The sequence below is a fragment of the Condylostylus longicornis genome, unplaced genomic scaffold (genome assembly GCF_029603195.1).
Source record: "Condylostylus longicornis isolate FDR11 unplaced genomic scaffold, ASM2960319v2 ptg000018l, whole genome shotgun sequence".
NCBI classification, from domain to species: Eukaryota; Metazoa; Arthropoda; class Insecta; order Diptera; family Dolichopodidae; genus Condylostylus; species Condylostylus longicornis.
Genome location: NW_026577987.1, coordinates 9008303 through 9031672, shown reverse-complemented (window position 1 = coordinate 9031672; position 23370 = coordinate 9008303). Strand labels below are relative to the sequence as shown.

Below are 23370 nucleotides of genomic sequence, written 5' to 3'. Positions count from 1 at the left end.
AATCTTTTTTTTTTTGTTTGTTTGTTTTGCCAAATGAAAGTCTAAACAATATGGGAAAATGATTAGAAGCAGGAAAAAAGATTTTATTATTAGTGGCGTATTAATTTTTTTTAATAATAGATAATAAGATCATTATTGATTAAAATAGAACGTAACATTTAGTCTGAGCATGATTTGTTATTCAAGTAACCATTAAAATTTATTAAATTACTAATAGAGTGCACATTCACAAAATAAATTGTTATCGCAATTAAAAACATTATCGTTTTTCAAACTAAAGATGAATGAATGTAATTATTAAGCCAGTTCATAAATTTTAATATTATAAAGTGTTAGAAAATCGTAAATGAATTTTAACAAACTTTTTTTTTTTCTTTTAATTGTGCATTTTTTTGTTCCTTCGAACTCATGCACTTCCTAAATTCATTTTATATTTAATTGAAATCAATTTAAAAATTTTTACATTTTTAAAATAATTAGTTACCAATATATTTTGTGAGTTGTTACAAATAAGTTAGTATTCTGTAATTAACTTCAATATTTAATTAAAATTATTCGGTAGTTTTGAAGTTCCTCCTATACCGGATATAAAAATTCAAAATAATAACATTATCAATTTTTCTCTTAGTCTTTAAAAATAAATACTAATGATTTTCTTTTAACCTTTTCTATTTGTTAAGTTGTTAATTTTTATAGCAACTTTTTGACAAAACTTAATTCTGCTTTTTGTAATTGATTTCAACGAAAGCTTTTTTTTTTTTTGCTTTATTTGGGTAACAATATATGATTGTGTCGATTACATACTTATCAAATTTTATTTAAATCTATTACTGGTCTGGTATGCTCTTCACATTTTCGGTATTTTTAATTTGATTTTTAATTAAACCAAATAATCAAAATTTATGGCCTCATGATAAGTAAAAATTGCAATATTTTATTTACAATCATCAAAAATTGTAACGAACGATAAATTTTGAAAATCTGAAAAGTAAAATCGGCGCTGGAATTAGTTATGCTTAGAAAAAAACGCAATTTAGTTAAAATTTCATGATTTTCAAAATATTGCAAAATAATGTCAAATTTAAAAAAAATACTAGAATGCTTGAACGAAATTTATTGTGAATTTTATTGCAGTAATATAGAAATCAAATTTTTTGCAGTTTGAAATACTGAATTATAGTTTTATATAGACGTAAAGAAAAAACAAAAAATGTAAATTGTATTGTAATCATTTGATATACAAAACCACCTACGTACTTTATAAAAATAAAAAACAAATATTTTTCTTAAACATATTTTCTAGTTAACATACCATAATACTTATCTGTAATCCGTTTCGAAAATCAATTTCAAAATTTGTAATAGCAAATTATTTTAAGACATTTTAACATTCTCACACCAATTATCACAGGAATTTTTTAAAATATACAGTAAGTTTATTTTCAAAATTTCCAAAAAAAATAATAATTAATTTTATCACGATGAAATTCCAATGATTACCAAGAGGCCCAGAACAACAATTTTACCGTACAAAATCTAATTAACATAAATATTCGATAAGCAATGAAATACTAAATAAGAAAAGCTAGAATAAAATACAATTCGAAAAAAAAAAACAAAAATAATTTAATTGTAAAATTAATTACATGTGTTATTTGAAGATAATACATGTGACAGAGTCTGGTGATGATGGATAAATTATATTGTTGTAGTAAAATATGCTATTTAAATGATCTATTAAATTTCCTAATTCTTGCATCAGTCAAACAAACAGAATTTTCCATTGAAAATATTACATATTTTTGAAATTGCATTTTATATTTACTTTTCCTTCATATTTTATTTTAAGTAAAGACATAACAAATACAATTTCCTTGTTTGAAACACAATTAGTATAATAAGGTGATTATAAGAACATAAAGAAATTTTAATATACTTTGTAATAACAAATCACTGAACAATCCCAGTGATTCTCATTTTGTAATTGAACAAAATTAATGTTTTTTAAAAAAAAATAATATTACTTTTAAATTTTATAAATATCACACTTTTATGTATGTTTAAATGAAACTCATTATTAAATATTATTCGCATTTTTTTTAATAGCAATCCAATGCGTACAACGCACAAATTTTACAATATTGCAAAATCGATCAATGTTAAAAAAAATGTTAAAATTTTACAATCTTTATAAATTTGCATGCTCCATTTCATTAATTAAATAATATATCAAAATAAGAAATTTATTTTGATTAATGTACTTTTATTATTTCAGAAAAAAAAATGATATTGTGTTATGGTATTTTAACTATGATTATTCAACATAAACTCTGATACATATATAAATTTGTTATGTAATATTTATACATATTTATATTACTTGTAATACTTTATTACAAAACTTTTTAGCTATTTAACTAAAATTTTAATTATTTTTACCCTTTATATATATCTAAAATAAATGTTATTAACAAAATTTTAATTTTAAATTTAATATATGTAATTGAACACGTGAACGATATTAAAAATATTAATTTCCAAATTGTTTGAAGCAAAATTTTTTCTCCCTACATTAGAAATATTGTTTTTAATAATTTATCTATCTAGCGAAACTAAATCAAAATAACATGGAAAATATAATAGAAAAACTGCATTATTTGCTTTATTAAATAAGGCATATAAAATCTAAATCTTATCAACTTACATTTTTATAAAATATGTTTTTGATATATATGTATACCATTTGCATTCTATAAAATTGATTAAATATTTTATATTTTCAAGAATGAATATTATAACAAAAAAAAAACATTTTATATTTCCATTATTTTGTTAAAATTTAAAGAAATAAAAAAAAATTTAGTTATTTCATTGCTCCATAAGGGTCCGAGACTTGAATCGTTATGTTTGTATTATATAAAATGTCTATATTGTAATATCTAAATTGAAAACTAAAAAAAAAAATTATTGAAGAAAATGTAAATTTAAAGAAAAATATTTAAGAAAATCAAAATGTAATATAAATAAAGAGGTAAAAATATTAAATAGATAAAATAGTAAAATAAAAGTTTTTTCTTTTTGATTTTGTTTTGTTTTTTTTTTTTTTTTTTGTGAAAAATAAAGTAGAATTTAAGTAGGATAAAGAATGAGATATTGAAAATAATTAAGTGAGAATCACAAAAACAAATAAGTAAACAAAAAAATGAAACTTAAGAATATTTAATTATTAATATTAAAAAAAAAAACAAACAACAATGATAAAATAACATAAAAGATTTTTAATTAAAAAGATAAATATAAAAGAAAATTTGATTATAATTATATTTGAATTAATTTAAAAATAATTATTACTATGATTATTATATTAGTTATTAATATTATTATAATTTTTTCCTTTTTAAAATTACTTATATGTAATTATTTAAATTAAAAGTAAACAAAAAAACAAAATAAAAAATCTTTAAATATATTATTATAAAAACAAAATTAGAATTATACTAAAAAAAAATAAGAAAAATCAACAAAAAAAGTTTAAAAATTATTTAATAAAGAAAAAAATATCGCTTTAAAATGCTAAATTGGCGATAAAAAACAAAAAAAAAAAAACGTAAAAAAAACAAAAAATACTTATGTCTTTCATTTAAAAATTTATTTTCAATTTTATTTTTTAGCTTTCAAAATATAAGGACGACAAGGCTTTTTATTCTAAAATATAGGACGTCTACCAAAATGTAAGCTTTTGGATGTCAAGCTTGAATTCTACTTTTTACTAAGCATTTTGGCCTTTGGGTAACAAAACTATTTTCTAAAATCTCAATCTATTGTTGTTACGCTTTTTGAAGGTAAAAAGAGGATCTCTACAAATGCTAACATTTTAAAATAAATAAAATTCTTAACGTAACTTTGTTCTTTTAGACACAGAACTTAGGTAAAATTTTATTTTATTGAAATCTATCAAGTTCATTTGAATTTGACTATGACATTTTGGTAAATATTACTAAAATCAGAAGGATTTTCGATAATAATAAGTTCCAACTTAGATCTTAATATAAAACATGTTCGATTGATCAAAACTACCAAACCTTGAAATGGAATGTTCTAAAACATTTTTAACTTTCATTTCTAATGCATTTTTAAAGACTTTTTTAAATTCACAGGAAATCCTATAGAAAAATCTAATATATTATAATCTTAAAAAGTTAACTAGTTACTGTAGATCTAAATCAATGCAGATTTAATTTAGAACTTTCAGTGTATAGTTGAATTATCGAAAATCCTTTCACTAAAATCAATATTCCATCTTTTTTTGAGATTATACCAAAAAAGTCTAGTTAACGTGAAATTTTGATTGTCCCATAAAGTCTTGTGATAATTATGATAAACAATTTGCAAAGATGATTTTTACTTTAGAGAAATAATTACATTGTTTGAAATTTTAATGTCAAAATGAAATTTCAAAATAAAAATTTTTTTTTTTAAATGATTTAGAAATTCGTTTAAATAAGAACAATATTGAATTACTATTTTGATTTTCTTGGCTACTAAAATTCAATTCAAAGGTATTGTTAAAAAAACCAATTAAACCCTAATATAAAATTCTTACGAGTTTTTTTAACATTTAAGACTTCTCAATTTTCTGTTGTGTGTTTTAAACAGATTTTTACAAGTGAGAAGAACGTGAATCACTATCATACATTTGTTATAATGTAATTTTCGAGTGAGAAGAATTTTTCCGTATTTCGTATGTATCTCATTTTTCTCAAATGTGTACAAAATTTATTCATTTACTTTGTTTTCGAAGGTCACAGCTTCAGTCGATGATTTAAGAATAAAATACAAAATTTGAAAAAATAAAATATCCATTAGAGAAAAGGCGAATTCTGATTTAAATTGAATAAAAAGTGAGATGAAAAAGTGAGATACACGATTGGGCTGCAAATGTAGATCTTCTAAAGTTTTAAATTCTTACTTTAGAAACTAACTTGGCCGGAAAATCGGAAAATTTTAGCATGTACAAACAACAAGTCAATCTTAAAATTTCTTGAAGTCCCTGCATAAGAATTTTCAAAAAATTGAGTGACGGGAAATTTTTGTACTTCAATAATCATTAATCTAAAAATTGTCATTAAGAAAAAAAGAAAAAAAAAACAAAATTACTAAATTGATAAAATCTTTAAACTTTTGTACAAATTTTGTTTAGAGTTTATGAGAGGCCAACAGTTCTTCTCAAAAAATCAAAATAAAATGATGTTACTTCCAATATTTGTAATAATTTTAAGTTTTTTTAATTATTCTAGGAGTGTTGGTCAAACAATTGACGAGAGTAGTTTCAAATATTTTTAAATCACTTAAAGAAAACTTTTTCAGTTAATATTTTTTTAGAAAAAATTTTTTGTTTATATTTTATCGGTTCTATTAACCGACCGAGTGTTGGCCATGTTGAAGTTGAGGATATTAATGAAAATTATTGCACACATCTAATATACGCCGAATTGGGAATTAATAATGAAGGTCAAGTTGGTTCGTTAAAACCTAATCTTGATTTTAGTACTAACGGTGGAAAAGGTAATATTCAAAATATTCTTTTAATATCATTTCAAACTTTAAGGTCCGATTCATTTTTGGCTTTTTATCAAAAATTGTAAACAATAAAATATATGTAAATAAGATTAAATTATAGAACTAATACTACATTATACATTTTTAAGATAATCTTAGAAGATTTAATAAGAAAAAGAAGTATAAAACAAATTTGAAAACACTTGTTGGTATTGGAGGTTGGTCTCAAAGTTCGGAGCGATCCTCGAAAATATTTGCAGATGAGAAAAAAAGAAAAGTATTTATTGAAAGTGTTTTAAGTTTCTTGACGAAATATCAATTTGATGGTATTGTTTTGCATTGGGTTTTTCCTGGTATTTTCGGTGGGAATCCAAATTTAGACAGATTCACTTTAACAAAATTACTAAAAGAATTAAAAACAGAGTAAGTAAGTTCAAAAATATGTTATATGAAAATTTGAAAGTTCAAAAAATAATTTTATTTTTAGATTTCAAAAGAAAAATTTTATTCTTGCTTTAACTGGCCACTGTTACAATGACTATATTGATAAATCATATAATGTAAAAGAAATAGTAAAAATTGTTGATTATATTATTTTATACTCATATGACTTCTATATGGCAAATGCAAAAGCAGAACATATCGGAATTGCAAGTGGTCTATATTTGCATCCAAAAGAAAATAACAAAAGATTAAGTACAGATTCTGCCGTAAATTATTGGTTACTTCGAGTTGGAAAAGAAAATACACATAAAATTATTATGGGTATACCATTTTTTTCTAGAACATTTACCTTAAAATATTCTAATGAAACTACACCTGGGGCACCACATATTGGTGTTGGAAAAATAACAGAATATTTTCAAGAAGCTGGTCGTATGAGTTATATGGAATTATGTCAGAGATTTCTTATAAGATCATGGTCCGTAAAATGGGAACCAACACAAAAAAATCCATATGCATTTAAAGATGATCAATGGGTTGGATTTGAAAATGAAAGAAGTTTAAAATTTAAAGCAAAATATGTAATTGATAAGAATTTAGGTGGTGTTTCTATTTTTGATATACTAGATGATGATGTGAAAGGATTATGTGGTGAAAAATATCCACTTTTGAAAGCATTGCATAATCATTTAAGAGTTAAAAATGAATCGAATTCAAAATATAAAATCAAATCTAATTTGTGTTTGTATAGCGAAACAGAAATTTTAAAAGTGAATTAAGGTGATGTGAAAATAAAATTTTATTTTTTTTTCTGAATTATTCAGCTTTTACTAAGAATAAACAGTTTTTGCTATTGGCATCATTTATTTACGGTTTAATTAAGCACAGATAGCAAATCTATTTCTTACTGAATTTGATTTCAATTTTCTATTAACAAAAATAAGGCTTTTTCCAATTTGTCATAATATATGAAGGTATGTAACGTTTGTATTTTATATATGTAATTTTTATATAATAATACTTAAGCCATTAGTAGAGGTCAATAAAATTGATATGATTGTCGGGTAAATTCAATTTAAAAATAAATAAATCAGATTATTTCAAGACTAAGGGCTATTAGATTTTAATAATATGTTTAAAAATCGACTCCTTCTTACTTTTATATATTTATATACTTTTATATTTATTGTAATACATTAATATATGGATTAATTATTTACACATACATATACGTACACGGTATATACATACATATATTAAAATGTGCTTACCCAAATTATGTTGAAGAATATAATGAAAATTTTAAACAATCTTGACATTTAATTAAAGATTTTAATATAAATAAAACATTAAATAAGAGCTCATATATTGATTAGAATGATTAACAATTAAAAAGAAAAAAAAATGTTAGATATAGCTATTAGTATGTAAATAAATAAATGCACACCTAGTTATGTTAATATTACAGATAATGATAACTTAATATCCTCCTCAAAGTAAAGTTGCAGAAATGACAAAGTTGGGTTTTCTCCTATTTGGTTGGCTGGTTAAAGTGGCCAATGCAGCAAATGTGCGTTTTGCTACGGTTATGTGATCACAAGTCGACATTGAGCGTACGAATGCAGGTGGCTTGTCTAAGCCACCCGGTTCTCTTCAGAAATCTATCTATATTCCCGATGCTTATCTTCGATATTTCGTCTAATCAATCTGGGTCCGCCCAGGGCCGGACACTCGCAGAGATGATTTTTATTTTACCTTTATTAATTTTTTATTTTATGATAGGATAGTATACCTATACATTACATATGAAGACTTTTTGATTGTGATTTTCAACATAATTCAAACCCGACTACATAATTATGTGCAATTTAATAAAAAAAAATTTAAACTCAAAAAAATCTTATTTGCTACTGAGACCGCTCAATCTCTTTCACCTTAAAACGGAGTAATAAAAAAAAATTATAGTAAGTATTGAAAACTAAATTGGAGCCCGATATATTTTTGTAACAAATTTAATATTTTTGGTATAGCTAAAAGATAATCTTATGTGAAAATAAATATACAAATATGGAAATTTTAAAATAATTAAATTTTTAAGTTCAATTCAAACACATTCTATAAAAATAAGTCTTCAAATTTTCTGTTAGGCATACCAATTGAAAGCATAAAATAACAGGAGAGTCATTCAGTTCAATCCGCATCTCATTCTTAAAATAATTAGAGTTATCATTGTAATATTTTGGAGTATTGGGCTGGTTCACAATATTGTAGATAACCATGAATCAGTTTCTTACGTCATAGAGTTTACTAGGTAGGTGACGTGCCTTCTGTAATCGTTGTAATATTAGGCCCTCTTATATGAAATATAAACAAAAATTAAAGTTTTTGGGAAATATAGAAGTTCATATTACCCACACCATGACAGATAAGTAAATAATATGTTTCATATGATTGTAGATAAGAAAAAAAAACTCTATTCAAATAAATAAAAGAAATAATATTTTATAACGCTACTTTTCGAAAAAAAAAAGCCGTTGTTTCACAAATCAAATTTTAATTTTTCAAAATAAACAACATTATATCGTAAACAACCCGTTCGAGACCGTGTAACAATTGCTATATTCAATAGAAGCACATCAAAAGATTCTTGTCACATAATAAGCTGTGATGTTACAAAGTATGTATATGAATCCATATAATCTGAAACCAACTATTCGTCAAAATCCCGAAATTTTTGAACTAATATGAAAAAAAGTTAAAGAAAAGTGCTGTTATTTTTTGTTCCGTATATTTATATTTACATATAAATTTTTGTAACATTTATACATAATACGCTCCATAATTTGTTTGTTTGGTTTTTCAAATATTTATTTTTTTTTTTTTGTCATTTATTTGAATTAAATTTTCATTTATTTTATATATTAAAATTAAATATATAGTGTTGTATACATACATGTATGTAATATAGACCTATTATTTATTTATATTGCTAATATACTATAATATAACACAAACGATTAAAATGTTTTTTAAATAATTTTTAAATTTAATATTCTGTTATACGATAAAACTGTAAATTGAATTACGAAATAATTAATTATACAAATTATGAATTCAAATTGAATATTTTATATAAAATTCTTAAATATTTGATTAAAAATATATTAAATTTTACAAAAACATAAAAAATTTGTTTTTTAGCAATTCAATTATCAATAATAGACCTAGATACATATATATATGTATGATTTTATGGTATTCGTACAGATATTAAAATTTTTTTTTTTTTTTTCTGCATAATATTCAATATTAAAACATTATTTGAATATGAATACATTTAAATATAATTACATTTATATATAAAATATCATAACTATTTTTTTTCCTTTTTATACTATTTTATTGTTATATTAATTTAATTTATTTTCATAATTTTGAATTTTATTATTTTCTTAATAAATTATATTTAAAATTGACTATCTTTTATAATACATAAATTTATGTATTTGTATATTTATCTACACATGTATATATATATTTTAAATTTATTTTTATATATACATATACATATATTAGTATTATATATTAGTAAATATAAAAAATAAAAGAAATGCCATAAAAAAATATGTCTGCATATAATAGCGCTACACATAAAATTGTTATTTTAATTAAAATCATTTAGGAGTATAGATTAATAATGTTATATAAAATTTTGCATAAATTTACTTATCTTACATAACCAATTTTAATGCAACAGGTGGGAAACGTTTTGTATTACAACTATAATTTTTATTTTTTTGTTTAAATAATATCCGTGCAGTGAAAAAGAAAAATATTTTAGTATTTAAAATTTAATACGAAGCAAATTATTTGCATACAAAAATATTTCTAATTACATGATGATATTCAATATTTAATTTTAATATTCAGTCAATATTGAATTAATTTACATTGAAAGCGACAATTACTTTGTTTTTAAGGAAGTAGTGTACTCAAAGGGAACAACTTGGGATTTTATTCTGAAAGTGTACATTACATATAATATTGTAAGGAATACGGTGAAAACACATTTTTATTTATTGTAGAAAAATTATAAAATATGAAATAGAGAATGCACCATGGAAAAACAATAAAATAGAAAAATAATCCATACATCAATGAATTAAAATCTTATGTTAAATGTGAATCGAATTATTATGAATATTGTTTGAAATATGTTATGAATATTCAGACTCATTAAATTCCATAATTTAAATCAAATAAACAATTTTATATACAAATTATTTATAAGGTAAAAAATAGTATAAATTTTATTTAACTTAAGCATTCTTTAAGCAGAAAAACAATAACATCAATTTGTGAAAACTAAATTTTTCAATATTAACAATAATGAGTATTAAATTATATTTTTATAGACCTTTAAGTATATTGAATGCAAAATTATTTAAATGTGCATAAAGTTTTAAATTTATTATGTCATTTATATTTTGGGGTCTTTGAAACTCTTGAATTTTGAAATACAATAGTTCATATTAGATATTATTTTATTATTCAGATTACTTTGAATTTTAGAGAAGGTCAGAACTTTATTCCAATCAAAATTTGATAGTTCTTGAAATATCCTGGTAATTTTATGTTTCAAATGTTTTTCCAAATATTTTTTCAAGAATCCATAAAGTTTACATGATTTTAATGAGCTTAATATTATATTTTTAAAGGTGCTAATAGAATTTCAAAAAAAAAAAAAAATAAATAAAAACTATGGCTTTATTTTATAAAAAAATTCATAATTTAAAATTTTATCTTTATGTATACATTTAAAAAAAAAATGCTGGTTTTTATTTTATTAAATATAATTATAAATATAATTATTTTATTAAAATATAATTACATATTACATATTATAGTTTTCTTTTCTTTTTTCTACATAAAATATATGAAATAACATTTTATTAATTTTATTTAACTGGTTTCATTTATAAATAATGTTGTACGTATTTTTATTTTAAAAATTTTTTTTGTATGACGTGTTAAAGGAAATAGTGGTCCTCCGAAGCATTAGCTTTTTGTGTTTTATATAGATCTGCTTACATTTTGTGTTATTTTTTTTTTGCAAATTATTAATGGGGGGGATGAAAAAATAGTTTAATGGTGTTTAATTGGAAAAAATAATTTTGCTTTTACACAGCTGAAGAACAAACAGTAGGTTTTTTTTTAAGGTGATACATAAATTTTAAAATACACTTTACATCACTTATTTTAAAATACACTTTACAAGTTTATTATTTTGTTTTACATTTTTAGGTACGAAAAATTTATATATGGAATTATAGTTATTTTAGCAAATCAATAAATTTTTTATATTTCTGAGTGTATTAAATAAATTTTTCATAAATTTTTTCATAAATTTTTCAAATTTAACGAGCCTTGTTCCGTATTGTAGTCAAACTGTCTCTACATCAATTTTGTTTTAATTTAATAATGTATTCAAATTGAAGTAAGTTTTTATTTAAATTATTTAATTAATAGATCAAATATATTTTTCTGTATTTTTAAATTGGAAATTATAACCAAAAATTTGAAAATTCATTAAGATAAATTTTAAAATATTAAAGTGTTCCAATTAAACTTATGTATATAAAATGTTATACATTATACATATATATGTATGTAAATAAGTCTTAGCAAAAGTGTAACAGTTTAATAAAAAATTAAAAGCAGTTTACAGAAAAATTAAAAATTCTTTAATTTTTTCTTTTTATTTTTTTAAAATTCCTAACACTTTTCAGATAATTGTGTAAATTGCAACTTTTATTTTATACTATGACAACTATAATTTTATTTATTCAAACAATAACACATTTTTGCCTTCTTTTACAAATTTATACTTATTTGAATTATAATGTATGTGTACCTATATTATAAACATATATTTTTAATTGGTTAAGAAGTCTAAACTCTAAAACACATATTACATTCTTTATTTATTGTTTATTTTGTTATTTTAAACATTTTAAGCTTTAACAAGATTAATTTCAAATGAATATTTAATGAAAAAATTGAACTGAAATCCAGAAATGATTAACTTGTTATGAACTAATTAATTTATAACTGAATTTCGTGATAGTATGGTGATTATCTAATCGAAACGTAATTAAATTCCAAATGCAAATGCGAAATTCATTGAAACTCAAAATGAATTTTTTATAATAAAAGCGTAATTAAAAAAAATTTCAGACTTTCTTTTACATAGAACGAACATTTTTAATAAAATTTTTATTGATTAAGTATAATCATTCAAATATAATTTAGTAACTATTTAGTTTTATAAGTAAACAGAAACTGAAAAAAAAACACTTATTTCTTGCTGAAGCTGTAAAATGTTCAAGTGATTGAAAATCCTATACCTGCGGATAAGGATTTGTTTTACATAATAATCGGATGTCGATACTATTGGGTATGAATTTTATAAGCTTATTTATTCCGCATATAATATCTATATATTTAACAATTTTAAAAATTTTTTATACACAATGAATAATTTATAAAACCAATTCAAAAACTGTGCACTTATCCTTTTTAATATTACAATTGTCTAATAATTAAAAAACAAAATGCTTGTAATAATGAGATTTTCGATAATTCAGTACTAACTTAGGTCTTAATAATATAAAGCACATCCGATAAATCTAAACTACAAAAATTTGCAAAAACAGCATGTTCAAAAATGACAGTTGTACTTAAGATTTTAAATGAAGTTTTAAGTTGTTTTTATAAATACTGCAAAAATATTATAAATTAAATGAAAATATAATAGAAAAATGTTGAACATTAAAGAATTACTCGCGTATATTAGAAATCTGTAAAAGTAAAATATGTATTCAGTTTTCCTTTGTACTTATATGTGAAAGGACTTTAAAGATTTAATTTAGAAATTTCAACGCAAGTTCTGAATTATCGAAATTTCGTAATCTCTTATTATAATTTTCAAAACAAATAGATTATTTAAAAAAAAATATCATTTACCAAAAAAAGAAGTAACAATATTAACGAAAAATTAAGAATCAATTCACAATAATTTTAATTTCCATTTGTTTTTTTATTTATTGAAGATAATTTAAGTAATTTTAAAATTTTTTTCAATCAAGATGTGTTTGACCACAGGTACAGAAATTTCCTTTTTTTCTTATTTATTTATCTTAATAAAATTTTATTTGGTTTTTATTTATTTTTACTTATTTTTTTCCGTTTTATACACATTATAATAGTAGAAAATAATAATGTAAAATAATTTTCAACTTCATTATTAGTTTTTATACAAAAGAAAAAAAAATATTTTTTTAAGATTTATAATATTTATTTTATGTATTTTACTATCAAATATTTCTATATTATGCTTTTCTTTATTCTCATTTAAAAAGATAAAAAAGTATCAATATATCCTATACCTTAGATATTTCATTTACAAAATTTGTTTTATATTATATTTATTTTTTTTAAATGATAAAAAATAATTAATTTGAAAATCCCTTATATATCTTTTTTTTTGTTTTTACATGAAAGATTATTAAATTTATAATACATTTTTGTATAACATTTTAATAATTTTTCCTTTTTTTTTTGTTAAAAATTCCTATTTAATTTTCGTTTACATTAAAATAAAAAAAGGATATAAAATTAGGAAACAAAAAAAAATTGTTGCGCTTTAAAATTTTGAAATCAATTTTTCATTATTCCTTCCGTTTTAGATTTTACGTCTGTGTACAACTTATTCCAAACTTATGAAAAAGTTTTAATAAGTTCAACTAAACCAAAAGTATAATGAAAATCTAGTTTTTTTTGTGTTGACAAAAAAATAAAAAGCAAATGTGCTTAGGCGTTTTTTTTTTCTTATTTTTCTTTTTTTTATTCGTGTTACATACTTTTAAAATTAAAGGAAAATATTTTATCATATTAATTAAATATAAATTTTGTAATAGTTTTTTTTATTTGTTTTTTCAATAGTTAAATTAAATTGAATCCTAGGCTTCTGTTTCTGCACCTTTTAATCGCAGTCTTGCAAAATCTTCAAATATAATATCATCATCTTGACCAGGATCATCACTAAAATGACAAATAAAAAAGTAGGATGTTAATATTTGAAATAAGAAGCTTGTAACTTAATTTTAATTAGTGTTTATGTGCATTTTGTATAGAAATTTATAGATTATTGTTTGTTATTTATCAAAAACAAAAATTTAATTTAAAATAAAGCATTTAATTTACCCATCAAGTTGTATCAAGTTTTGAGTTGGGACTTCGCCTGTATCTTGTGAACCACTTTGTCTATCTACACTCTGTCTTGAAGAACGATCTGATAATATCGGATTTATGTCCTCTTCTTCAGGTTTAGGATGCATCAAAATAAATGGTAATTCAGCGACTAGATCACTAAAAGAAAAAAAAAAATTCAAATCAAAATTTTTATAGAATATTTATAGAAATAAAATTACCCTTGAAATATGGGTCCACTTATAAAAAGTTTTACTTTAACTTTATATTGCACAATAATTCCAAGACTTTCCCTTTGTGCGGGATCTGTTATTCTGTAAAACGGAAATGTTACCATTTAAAAAATCCTAATATATTTTTAATTTTTCTTTGTGTTTCAATTTGTTACAATAATTAACATGCTAAGTTATATGCAAAGTTATGTTAAAGTTGATTAAGTTTTTATTAAAATTTTACATGCTAATTACTATTTTGAAAAATTTTGTCATGCTTTAGTAATAGTGTTTAAAGACCTTCTCTTTAAAATATATTTTTAAATAGGAGCAATGAAAAAAATTAATGAAATTGTTATAATAGTATGAGTTAAATATTTCAAAATCTTTATTATATTTGTTAAAGCTAAATGGTCATGCAAAAATATTTGTACTCAACCTTATCAAATAAATAGTTAACAAAACAATATAATGTACACATGTACTTACAAATATGATTTGATTAAATATAGGTGTCGTCCATGTTTGACAAAAAGTGACAAAACTCAAAAACAAAAAAAAAATTTTTTTTTACAATTTAAGACCTAATTTCAAAGTTTTAAATTCATTCATTAAATATAATATTAGAAGATAATTCCAGCTACTAGGAAAAATCTGCTTCTTCTTTAGAACAGTAAAATTTAGCTAAAATTTCCAATTTTTAAGTTGTGTCACTTTACAATTACATATCGGATAATATAATAATGTTATGAGCCACATAAAAAATAAGAAAACTACAATAAATTCACTTAAATTCGCAAATTCAACATACAAGCTTACTTACTTATTATAATAAAATCAATTTTAAAAAAAAAATTAATGAAAAAAACCACATTAAAAAAATAGTTAGCAAAAAAGAAATTCGTTAATGTAAAAAAATAAGAAATTATTGAGAAAAAAAGCAAAAAAAAAAATTAAAAAACAGGCAGTTTTAATCAATTGCATAATAAAGATTTAATCAAATAAATGAAAAATAAAAATTTTAATTATATTTTTGATTAAAAATTTCATTTTGAGGTTGAATAAATTCAAAATATCAAGTAGTTTTTGACAAATATAACTTTTTTAAGTGAACTGAATAAAATCTTTAATGAAGCTGTAATCGATAATGTTAAATACCAGCCGACAACATTACCGGAATAATTTAAGAACTTTCATATTAATTATCTCCTTCCAAATTTACCATTTTTTAAGCAAATTTTTTTTTACAAAAATGCCAGAAAATTTTAACAGTATGACAAGCAATTGACATTACATGAATTACATGACATAAAAGTTACAATACAAATTTAGACATTTGTTGACAAGACTAAAAATTACAATGCTTTTGTCAACTGCAATATCGATTGAGATGCAAAAGAATTCAACGTGAAATTTACGTTATTTTTGTTAATAAACAAAAAACGTCAAAATAATTTTTTTTATTCGTCATGTTAAAATTTAAATTTATTTTTTCTAAATTTTGAATTTATCAAAATCGCAGAAATGAACTTCAGAAGAAAAACATTTTTGATCTTCTTTAATTTCTAGAGCTTCTTTAATAAAAAATGTTTGAATTATCATTTTGGAAAATATTTTCTAATTTACTATATGGTTATTAACAATCGGGTTTTAAAAAATTTTCTAAAAATTAAACTTTTACAGCAAAACAAAAAATATTGTAAATTTATAAACAAAACATTTGCTTACAAAGAAATTTTGCTAAGATGTCTCTACTAGCATTAACAACAATTATAATATTTAAAAATAAAAATCTTTTTCAAAACACAAATATTTTTCGAAAATTTTTAATAATATTACAATAAAATATTTATTTAACAAAAATATACACCAGATTTATAAATAAAATAAAACAATATTCGCAAAATAAGAAAACGTTTATAATGGAAAATTTTATAACGATCAAATTATGTACACGGATTGAAAATTTTTTTTTTGTTCATTTATATATTTTTTACGTATTATTGTTTGTGGCATTTTTTATTTTTACATTATATTTACACTTACAATGTGCTTGAGGCTAAATTCGTATCCTCATGCTTTAACTGACCATCTAAAGCAAGACCCCATTTATCTTTGTTATTTGCTAACAAAGGTGTTAGTTCAAATACTTTAGAAACTGTAAAACCCGGTTGAATTTGTAATCCATCCCTTTAAATAAGTTAGATAAATTTTGAAATAATATCTTTCTATTTTAAATTTCTGAAATTTTTTGGGTTCCGATATTTTTTTTTAATAAATATTATTTTAAACTCAAACTGCAAATTTTCCTATCAAAATTTTTCATAACAAATTTTTTTATGATTAATGGGATCAAAATACAACCTCGAATGAATTAAAATCTTAAAATTAATTTATTTTATGACTAACAATTTTTAGTAAAATCTAAATAGAAAAATTCAAAGCACTTACCACAGTCTTTTTCATTTTAATACTTTCAATAATAATTAATTAAGTTGTTAAAATAAAAAAAAAATGGAAAACCCAAACGCTTAAAATAGTGTTAGAATTAAAATTAACTAAATATTAAAAACAAGAAACCAAGTAGTAATACTAAAATTAAAAAAAAAAATAAAACTAAAGAAGAAAATCGTTTTTCAAAGTTTTAATTCAAAACTAAATTAATAAAAAAAAATGAGAATAGTAAAAGGGAAGGAAAAAAAGACTACTAGTGTTGTTTATTCAGAAACCCCAAGCTATTATAAAAAATTAAATTGGAAATCTAAAAGGATAAAATCAAAACTGTTCTTAAATTTTTGTCTTCTTCTTACATGGTGCTTGATGCTAAATTTGTATCTTCGTGTTTCAGTTGACCGTCTAATGCCAGACCACGTTTATTTTTATTATTTGTCAATAAAGGTTTTACATGGAAAACTTTTGATAAAGTAAAATTTGGTAGCACCGGATTATCTCTAAATAAGTTTTATTTAAAAATAAATAATAAATTAAATTGTTTTCTTTTTTTCTAATTTTTTTTTGTTCCAATAAATTTTAGTTGAAATCTTTTAAAAAAAAAACATTGTTCAGTTCTTAAATTTCGAAACCCATTATAATTATTATAAGAAATATATATAACTTTAATAAGTTTTTGATTTAACATATTTTCATGATTTCCTAATAAAACTTACTCAGATTCAGTTTCAGCCACAATACATTTATATTGTGCTGTTGAAAAAAGACAAATATCAGCAAATTGTCTTACAAAAACTTTAATTTTTTTAACAGTTCTATTCGAATTATTTGCGATATGAACATTAACCGATATTGTTTCTCCATGATGATAAAGCTAAAAATATAAATAAATGTTAATTTCAATTAATAAATTTAAGAAAAATTTGTAATATAAATGAAGACCAAAAAAAAAAATATTTTACCTCTTTATCCAAACTTGCTTCTAAATGAATTTTATTTGGTTTCATTATAAATTCTTTACTAACTTCAATGGATGGTTGCTCCCCTAATTTTGATGGGGCATACATTATTTTTCTAATAGCTAATCGAACTGAATTTCTTTTATGTGGTTTGTCTTCAATGCGTTCACCAACAAATGCCTGAAAAATTGTTAAAATTATATTTATTATATTTATCTTTTTGTATGTTTCATTTTAATTACTTTTAGTGCCTAATACAAAAATTTATAATACTAACCTTTAATTCATAATCAACACCACATGGTTTACCTGTATCACCAGGTGCCGGTTGTAAAGATACTGACGCTGGACAATGTGGTGGTAATTCAAAATAAAATGGATATGCATTTGGTCCCAATTTTTTTATTAAACGCTCCTGTAATCTTGTTAACGGTCTATCATTACCGCTTAATGGCGGAAATATTTGTTCATGGGCCAAATATAAATCTTTACGGAATGTTAAACCTAAAACATCTAAATCTTCTCTACCATAACGAAATGCCGCTAATACATTACCAAACACTTTACGATCTTTAACGTATTCTGGATCTATTAAAACAACACCATCTACATAAAAAACAACAAAAACAAACAAAGGAAGTAAAATGTTTTTAGATTAAGTTCGTAAAACTAAACTGAATTTATTAAGTAAACTCTTACCGATTGGATCAACGTGTGTTATGTGATCAACAAAGTCTCTTTTACCTAAATAAACTGTTATTTTTCCATTTGAAGAACTCTTTTTAAATACTCTGTTATTCAATTTGTGTTTTTTATTTCGTCGCAATAATAAATTACAAATTAGAAAAATGAAAAATAAGTTACTTATACAATTTTTTAATTTAAGTTACAAAACAAAATTTTGTGCACATTTGTTTCTTATAATAAATGTAGGAATTTTTAAAATTCCACAAATTTTTTTTGCATGAGGCTTACATTACTTTGAACATTTTATCCTCTAGTAAACTATAAGAAACAAATGAGTTTATTACATTACACAAAATATATTATATTTTCTTTTAATTTCTGTTTAAAGAGCGTGTTTGATTAGAATTTACAATCTTAATTACCTTGTTGCTTGTCGTTTTGAACTCCCATCTTCTTCAACAGCTGGATCTGGTGATGGCTGCGGTGATCGATGTACAGTTGAATTCATATTTATATCAAATTATTATATTAAAATATATATCTTTTCTATTTAATCAACAATTTTAAAATTTATGATAAATTAATTTATTTTTTATTTTCAATTTAAATCGTCCTTTAAAAAATATTTAAAAATGCAATTTGTTACTTATATTTTTTTTGTATTTTCTTTTATATATATATGTATATTTTATTTTTATATTTTTATGTCAATCCAAATTAGATATTTAATGAAAAATATTTAAGTCACAACAAAAAAAAAACAAATTAAAATAAAATACTATCTGGTATAAAGCTATTCAAGGACTAAAATATTATATTTATATTTAAATATATAATATATTGTTTTGTTATAATAAAAATAATTAAAAAGGCTTATTCTATATTCAATTAGTCAATTTTTTTAATTTCCCATTTTCATTTTTGTCATTATTAATAAAATACTGGATACAGTTTTTGTTTTTTGTTAATAGAACTATTTTAACCTAGAAAAAAAATATAAAAAATTTTTAATTATTTATCAATATTAAAATTAAATAAGAAAAATATATTTATTTTTTTTTATTACATTTCGATAAAAAAAATCTGGTTGATCGTATATTATTTTTTTTTTAATATTACACATATTACGATATATTAAAACTTTAAGCACCAAATTTTAGAATTATAGTAGTTAAATGTGTTATTCAGCTTAAATGCAAATAGCTGAATTAGATTTAAACCAACATTTTATTGCAATTTGGAACTATATACACAAAAACGATTTGTTCATTGAATTTATTTACTTATTTTGTAAATTTACACTTTACTCCTCTATAAAAAGCGACCTGGTTAAATGTTAAATGATCTGGTTTAATAATTAAAATAAATTTAAATGATTAAATTTAATTTAATAATTTCGAATATTATAATTAACCTTTTTAAGTTGTTTTTACAAATAAAAATGCGATTTTTATATTTTAATTTAGTTTTTTTTTATTATTTATTTTACACAAGTGCATAAATGATCTCTTTGTTTTTTTTACATACCTGACATACAATCATACAATTATTATAAAAATTTTCAAGGAAGGAATTTCATATTTCGTTTTCTATTATAAATTTTGTAATAAAATAAAAATGAAAAAAAAACATATTTTTTTTTCAAAATAAAAATACGTACATAAATTGTAAAAAAGTAAGTAATTAGAATTTTCGTTCTTTTAATCTATGAAGGCGTTTACCAAACTGCAAATCTAATATCAAATTGACTTATTCAGCAATATTTTTTTAATAACTTAATTAAAAAAATTGAATTATTCAGTAGTTAAAACAGTATTGCTGTATAAGTCAATTTGATTTTAGATCTGCATTTTGGTACACGCCCTAAATTTACATTTTTATACTTGTTTTCTTAACATTTTTTGTTAAAAAATAAAAATTACTCGTATAGGTCTAATAATAATTTAGGAAAAAGAGTAGTTTTTTAACATTACACAAAAAAAAATTTTTTTTTTGAGATAAAATTATATTTTATTTTCTTATTTTATACATCAGCTTTTTGATTAAGTGATGAATAACCTACTGGAATTTCTTTTAATTCTGTTTTTAAACATAAAAACTCTCCAGCAACACACATAAAGGTTGCACAAACAATATTTAATAACCACCATGGGAAATTTGTTGGAAACTCAGAATTATACCACCAACATGCTATTAAATGTATTCCATGATAGGTACAACTAAAAAGAAAAAAAATAATTATTAATAAGTATATTATTATAGTTTTTAAAACAAAATAATTGCTATATTTATACAAAAATATTAAAAAATTCAAATATTGAGAGAATAATTGAGAAACAGTTATTTTACTAGAAAGTTACATTTTTCACATCAATTAATTATTTTTTTACAAAAGATATCGTTTTCTTAAACGACAAGCATGGATTGAAAGTCAGTAAAAAAAAGTCACCAATTTGGCAAATTATTTTGGGAAGAGAAAAAAGTAATTTCACAGATGATTTTTCATTAATTTTAATCTTTTTTTCACGACTTGTAAGGATAGAAATTTTCGGAATTTTTTTTTGCTTTTAGGAACTCATGCCACTTCAAAACACTAGAAGAGTAATTTGACAATTTAGGCTAAATAATAGCGTATGAGTGCACAACCTGTGTAAAGCTAAGTGCATATGATTTTCTTATTCCACCTTTTAAAAAAAGTTTTTTATTATATAACTATTTTTCTTTTTAAATTTTTGAAATTCCACTTAATATCAAATCGAAATTCTTCACTTAAATTTATTTCTAGTATAAACTATGAAAAATATTAAGCAAATTAATAATAACGGAAGTTTTACTTAAAATTTATTCTACATATATTTTTTTATATTATTATATAACACGTAAATTAAATTATAAAAAATAATTTTGCCAAACAAATCAAATTTTTATCTTGAATAAAATATTAAATTTACGTTCATAAAAAAAGTACAGAACAATTGAAATAATAAAATTTATTTAAGTACATTATATGTAGCTACACCTAACATTATTATAATCTTATACATATACATATACTCTTATATTATACACTTAGTTATTTATTATATGTGTAATCAACTGAATTATCACTATTTTGAAATATTCAATTAAATAATTTCATTATTTTTATATGAAAATTGTATAAGAGTTGAATAAATCCATTTATAATTAGGTAAGCGAAAATTGAATTTATATTACAATAGCCAGGTAAAATAATATTCTTACCTAAAATCCAGACATAATTTTGTTCGTTGTACTATGTACCATAAAGCAACAGCTCCAATTCCAGCATTAATTACGAAGGCAAGAATTACTAATCTTCCAGGTAATTCTGATACATGAATTTCCTAAAAATAAAAATGAAATTTTAAACAGTAATTTTAGTTAATTTTTTAATAAAATTTAAATTCCTGAAATCGAAATTACTTTTTTTTATGATTAATATTAAATTATTATTTTTATTTTATGATTGACAATATAAAACTCTTCGAATTATAGCTGCTTAAAAAATATCAAATGAAATTATAATGTCACTGGTAATTGGTAAAGTACTCATATTGGTATATTATATGGGAAATTTGATATAAAAATGCACAATTTCAGTACATGCTCGCAAATGCAGAATGGCACGCAACATGCTTTTTGGCATGCTACATATAAGGAAATTTAATTTAATGCTTCAATTATTTTTTTTAATTTATAACATTTCTAATTGGTTTTGTTCATTGCATTCAATGTAATTTCTTTTTAATATAAGTAGTTAGTTTTATTGTTTCCTAGTTAGCTAATTAGAGTATAATTTTTTTTTGCCAATAAACTTTCTCCTACTATATACTTTTAGTAACTTCAAAACCCTGAAAATTTTTAAGAAATACATAATAAATCTCATTGAATTTTTGTAAAATTACGTAATGTAAGTACTTTAAGCCTTGACAAAATGTACTTAAGATAAGTATGTTTGTAAATTCTAAAAAAAAATATCAAGTAATGTATTTGGAATGATGTCATTAAAGTTTTAGCTATTTCTTTTTTATATAATAGGAATTTCTTATTGAAGATTTTGCGGTTGATTACAACATTTAAATTAAGATCTTATAAAGTTGAGAAGCAAAAAAAAGTGTTAACGCCTTCTATACAAATTTTCCTTATATTGCAATTTCTTTCCATCCTTTTTATGAAAGCAATATACATATATTTAATTATGTATAAAACATTTTAGTTTCATTTTGTACTATTTTGTTACGTATTTGAATACAAAGTGACTGTTATCTATTACTGATATTGAATTAAAACTCGACATCTCGTATAACTAAATGTTAACCGAATTTTAATAATAATAATAATAATTGAAGGAAAATTACAAGAGAAATAAATTACATAAAAGCACGGGATTATCTTATAAAATTTCGGTGCTTAACTTTTAAGAAGCGTTAAGTTGCTTTTTATTATTGGACATCAAATATTTTTAAATCTATTTTCTGATACCAAAATTTATTTAATTACTTAAGTAGTTTCATTTGTTTTATACGAAAACACGTTTAACACAAAAACTCTATATATCGAATTCTTAAACGATGATCAACCCTAGCTTCCAATAATATGTAGCTTCCATGTTTCATGTATGTTGTATTTCAAAAGCTTTCGACGATGTAATAAGTTTAAAATTGTTTGGAACCCGATTTGAACACGAAGAAAAAGCAGAAAGCGTCTCGAAAAATTTCCCGATGCTGTTTATAAATTTTTTTTAAGCGGTATTGCCAATGAATGTA

At 21.6% G+C, this 23370-nt stretch overlaps 3 protein-coding genes across 6 annotated transcripts in view; 1 reads left to right on the top strand and 2 right to left on the bottom strand.

Annotated features, from left to right (window-relative positions):
* The first annotated feature begins 3976 nt into the window (after positions 1 to 3976).
* LOC129606468 (acidic mammalian chitinase-like) lies at positions 3977 to 9222 on the top strand. The gene is made up of 5 exons (XM_055516808.1): positions 3977 to 3987; positions 5429 to 5565; positions 5709 to 5982; positions 6344 to 6698; positions 9205 to 9222. The coding sequence occupies exons 1-5, from the start codon at positions 3977 to 3979 to the stop codon at positions 9220 to 9222; spliced, it is 795 nt and encodes a 264-aa protein (XP_055372783.1).
* A 4333-nt stretch (positions 9223 to 13555) lies between these two features.
* Positions 13556 to 19275, bottom strand: LOC129606321 (beta-arrestin-1). Of its 2 annotated transcripts, none has more exons than XM_055516584.1 (9): positions 19006 to 19275; positions 18596 to 18687; positions 18174 to 18502; positions 17900 to 18076; positions 17654 to 17811; positions 17297 to 17437; positions 14496 to 14588; positions 14269 to 14433; positions 13556 to 14106 (listed from the first exon to the last, which is right to left on the bottom strand). In XM_055516584.1, exons 1-9 carry the CDS (start codon positions 19089 to 19091, stop codon positions 14025 to 14027), a joined length of 1323 nt encoding a protein of 440 aa, XP_055372559.1. In that variant the 5' UTR covers positions 19092 to 19275; the 3' UTR covers positions 13556 to 14024. The 2 variants fall into 2 exon arrangements, with proteins under 2 accessions (XP_055372559.1, XP_055372558.1); XM_055516583.1 differs by lacking the exon at positions 17297 to 17437 and adding an exon at positions 16533 to 16676 and having other exon boundaries at positions 13557 to 14106; positions 19006 to 19274.
* Positions 19276 to 20067: 792 nt separating this feature from the next.
* Positions 20068 to 23370, bottom strand: part of LOC129606357 (protein SYS1 homolog) — a 31184-nt gene continuing 27881 nt past the window's right edge. For all 3 annotated transcript variants that reach the window (XM_055516654.1, XM_055516653.1, XM_055516655.1), the window contains 2 exons: positions 21827 to 21948; positions 20068 to 20802 (listed from right to left, as the gene is read on the bottom strand). In XM_055516654.1, the coding sequence (XP_055372629.1) occupies positions 20607 to 20802; positions 21827 to 21948 (318 nt within the window). In that variant the 3' untranslated portion in view covers positions 20068 to 20606. The remainder of the gene's footprint in view (positions 20803 to 21826; positions 21949 to 23370) is intronic.

Excerpts from the sequence above, each read along its gene's own strand:
- LOC129606321 (XM_055516583.1), bottom strand. The coding sequence starts at position 19,091 with ATGAATTCAACTGTACATCGATCACCGCAGCCATCACCAGATCCAGCT. Across the intron at positions 18,077-18,173 it reads GTGTTGATTATGAATTAAAG|GCATTTGTTGGTGAACGCAT; the intron begins GTTAGTATTATA and ends ACAATTTTTCAG. Across the intron at positions 14,107-14,268 it reads AACTTGATACAACTTGATGG|TGATGATCCTGGTCAAGATG; the intron begins GTAAATTAAATG and ends TTGTCATTTTAG.
- LOC129606468 (XM_055516808.1), top strand. Across the intron at positions 5,566-5,708 it reads TAGTACTAACGGTGGAAAAG|ATAATCTTAGAAGATTTAAT; the intron begins GTAATATTCAAA and ends TACATTTTTAAG. Across the intron at positions 5,983-6,343 it reads CTAAAAGAATTAAAAACAGA|AACATTTACCTTAAAATATT; the intron begins GTAAGTAAGTTC and ends ATTTTTTTCTAG.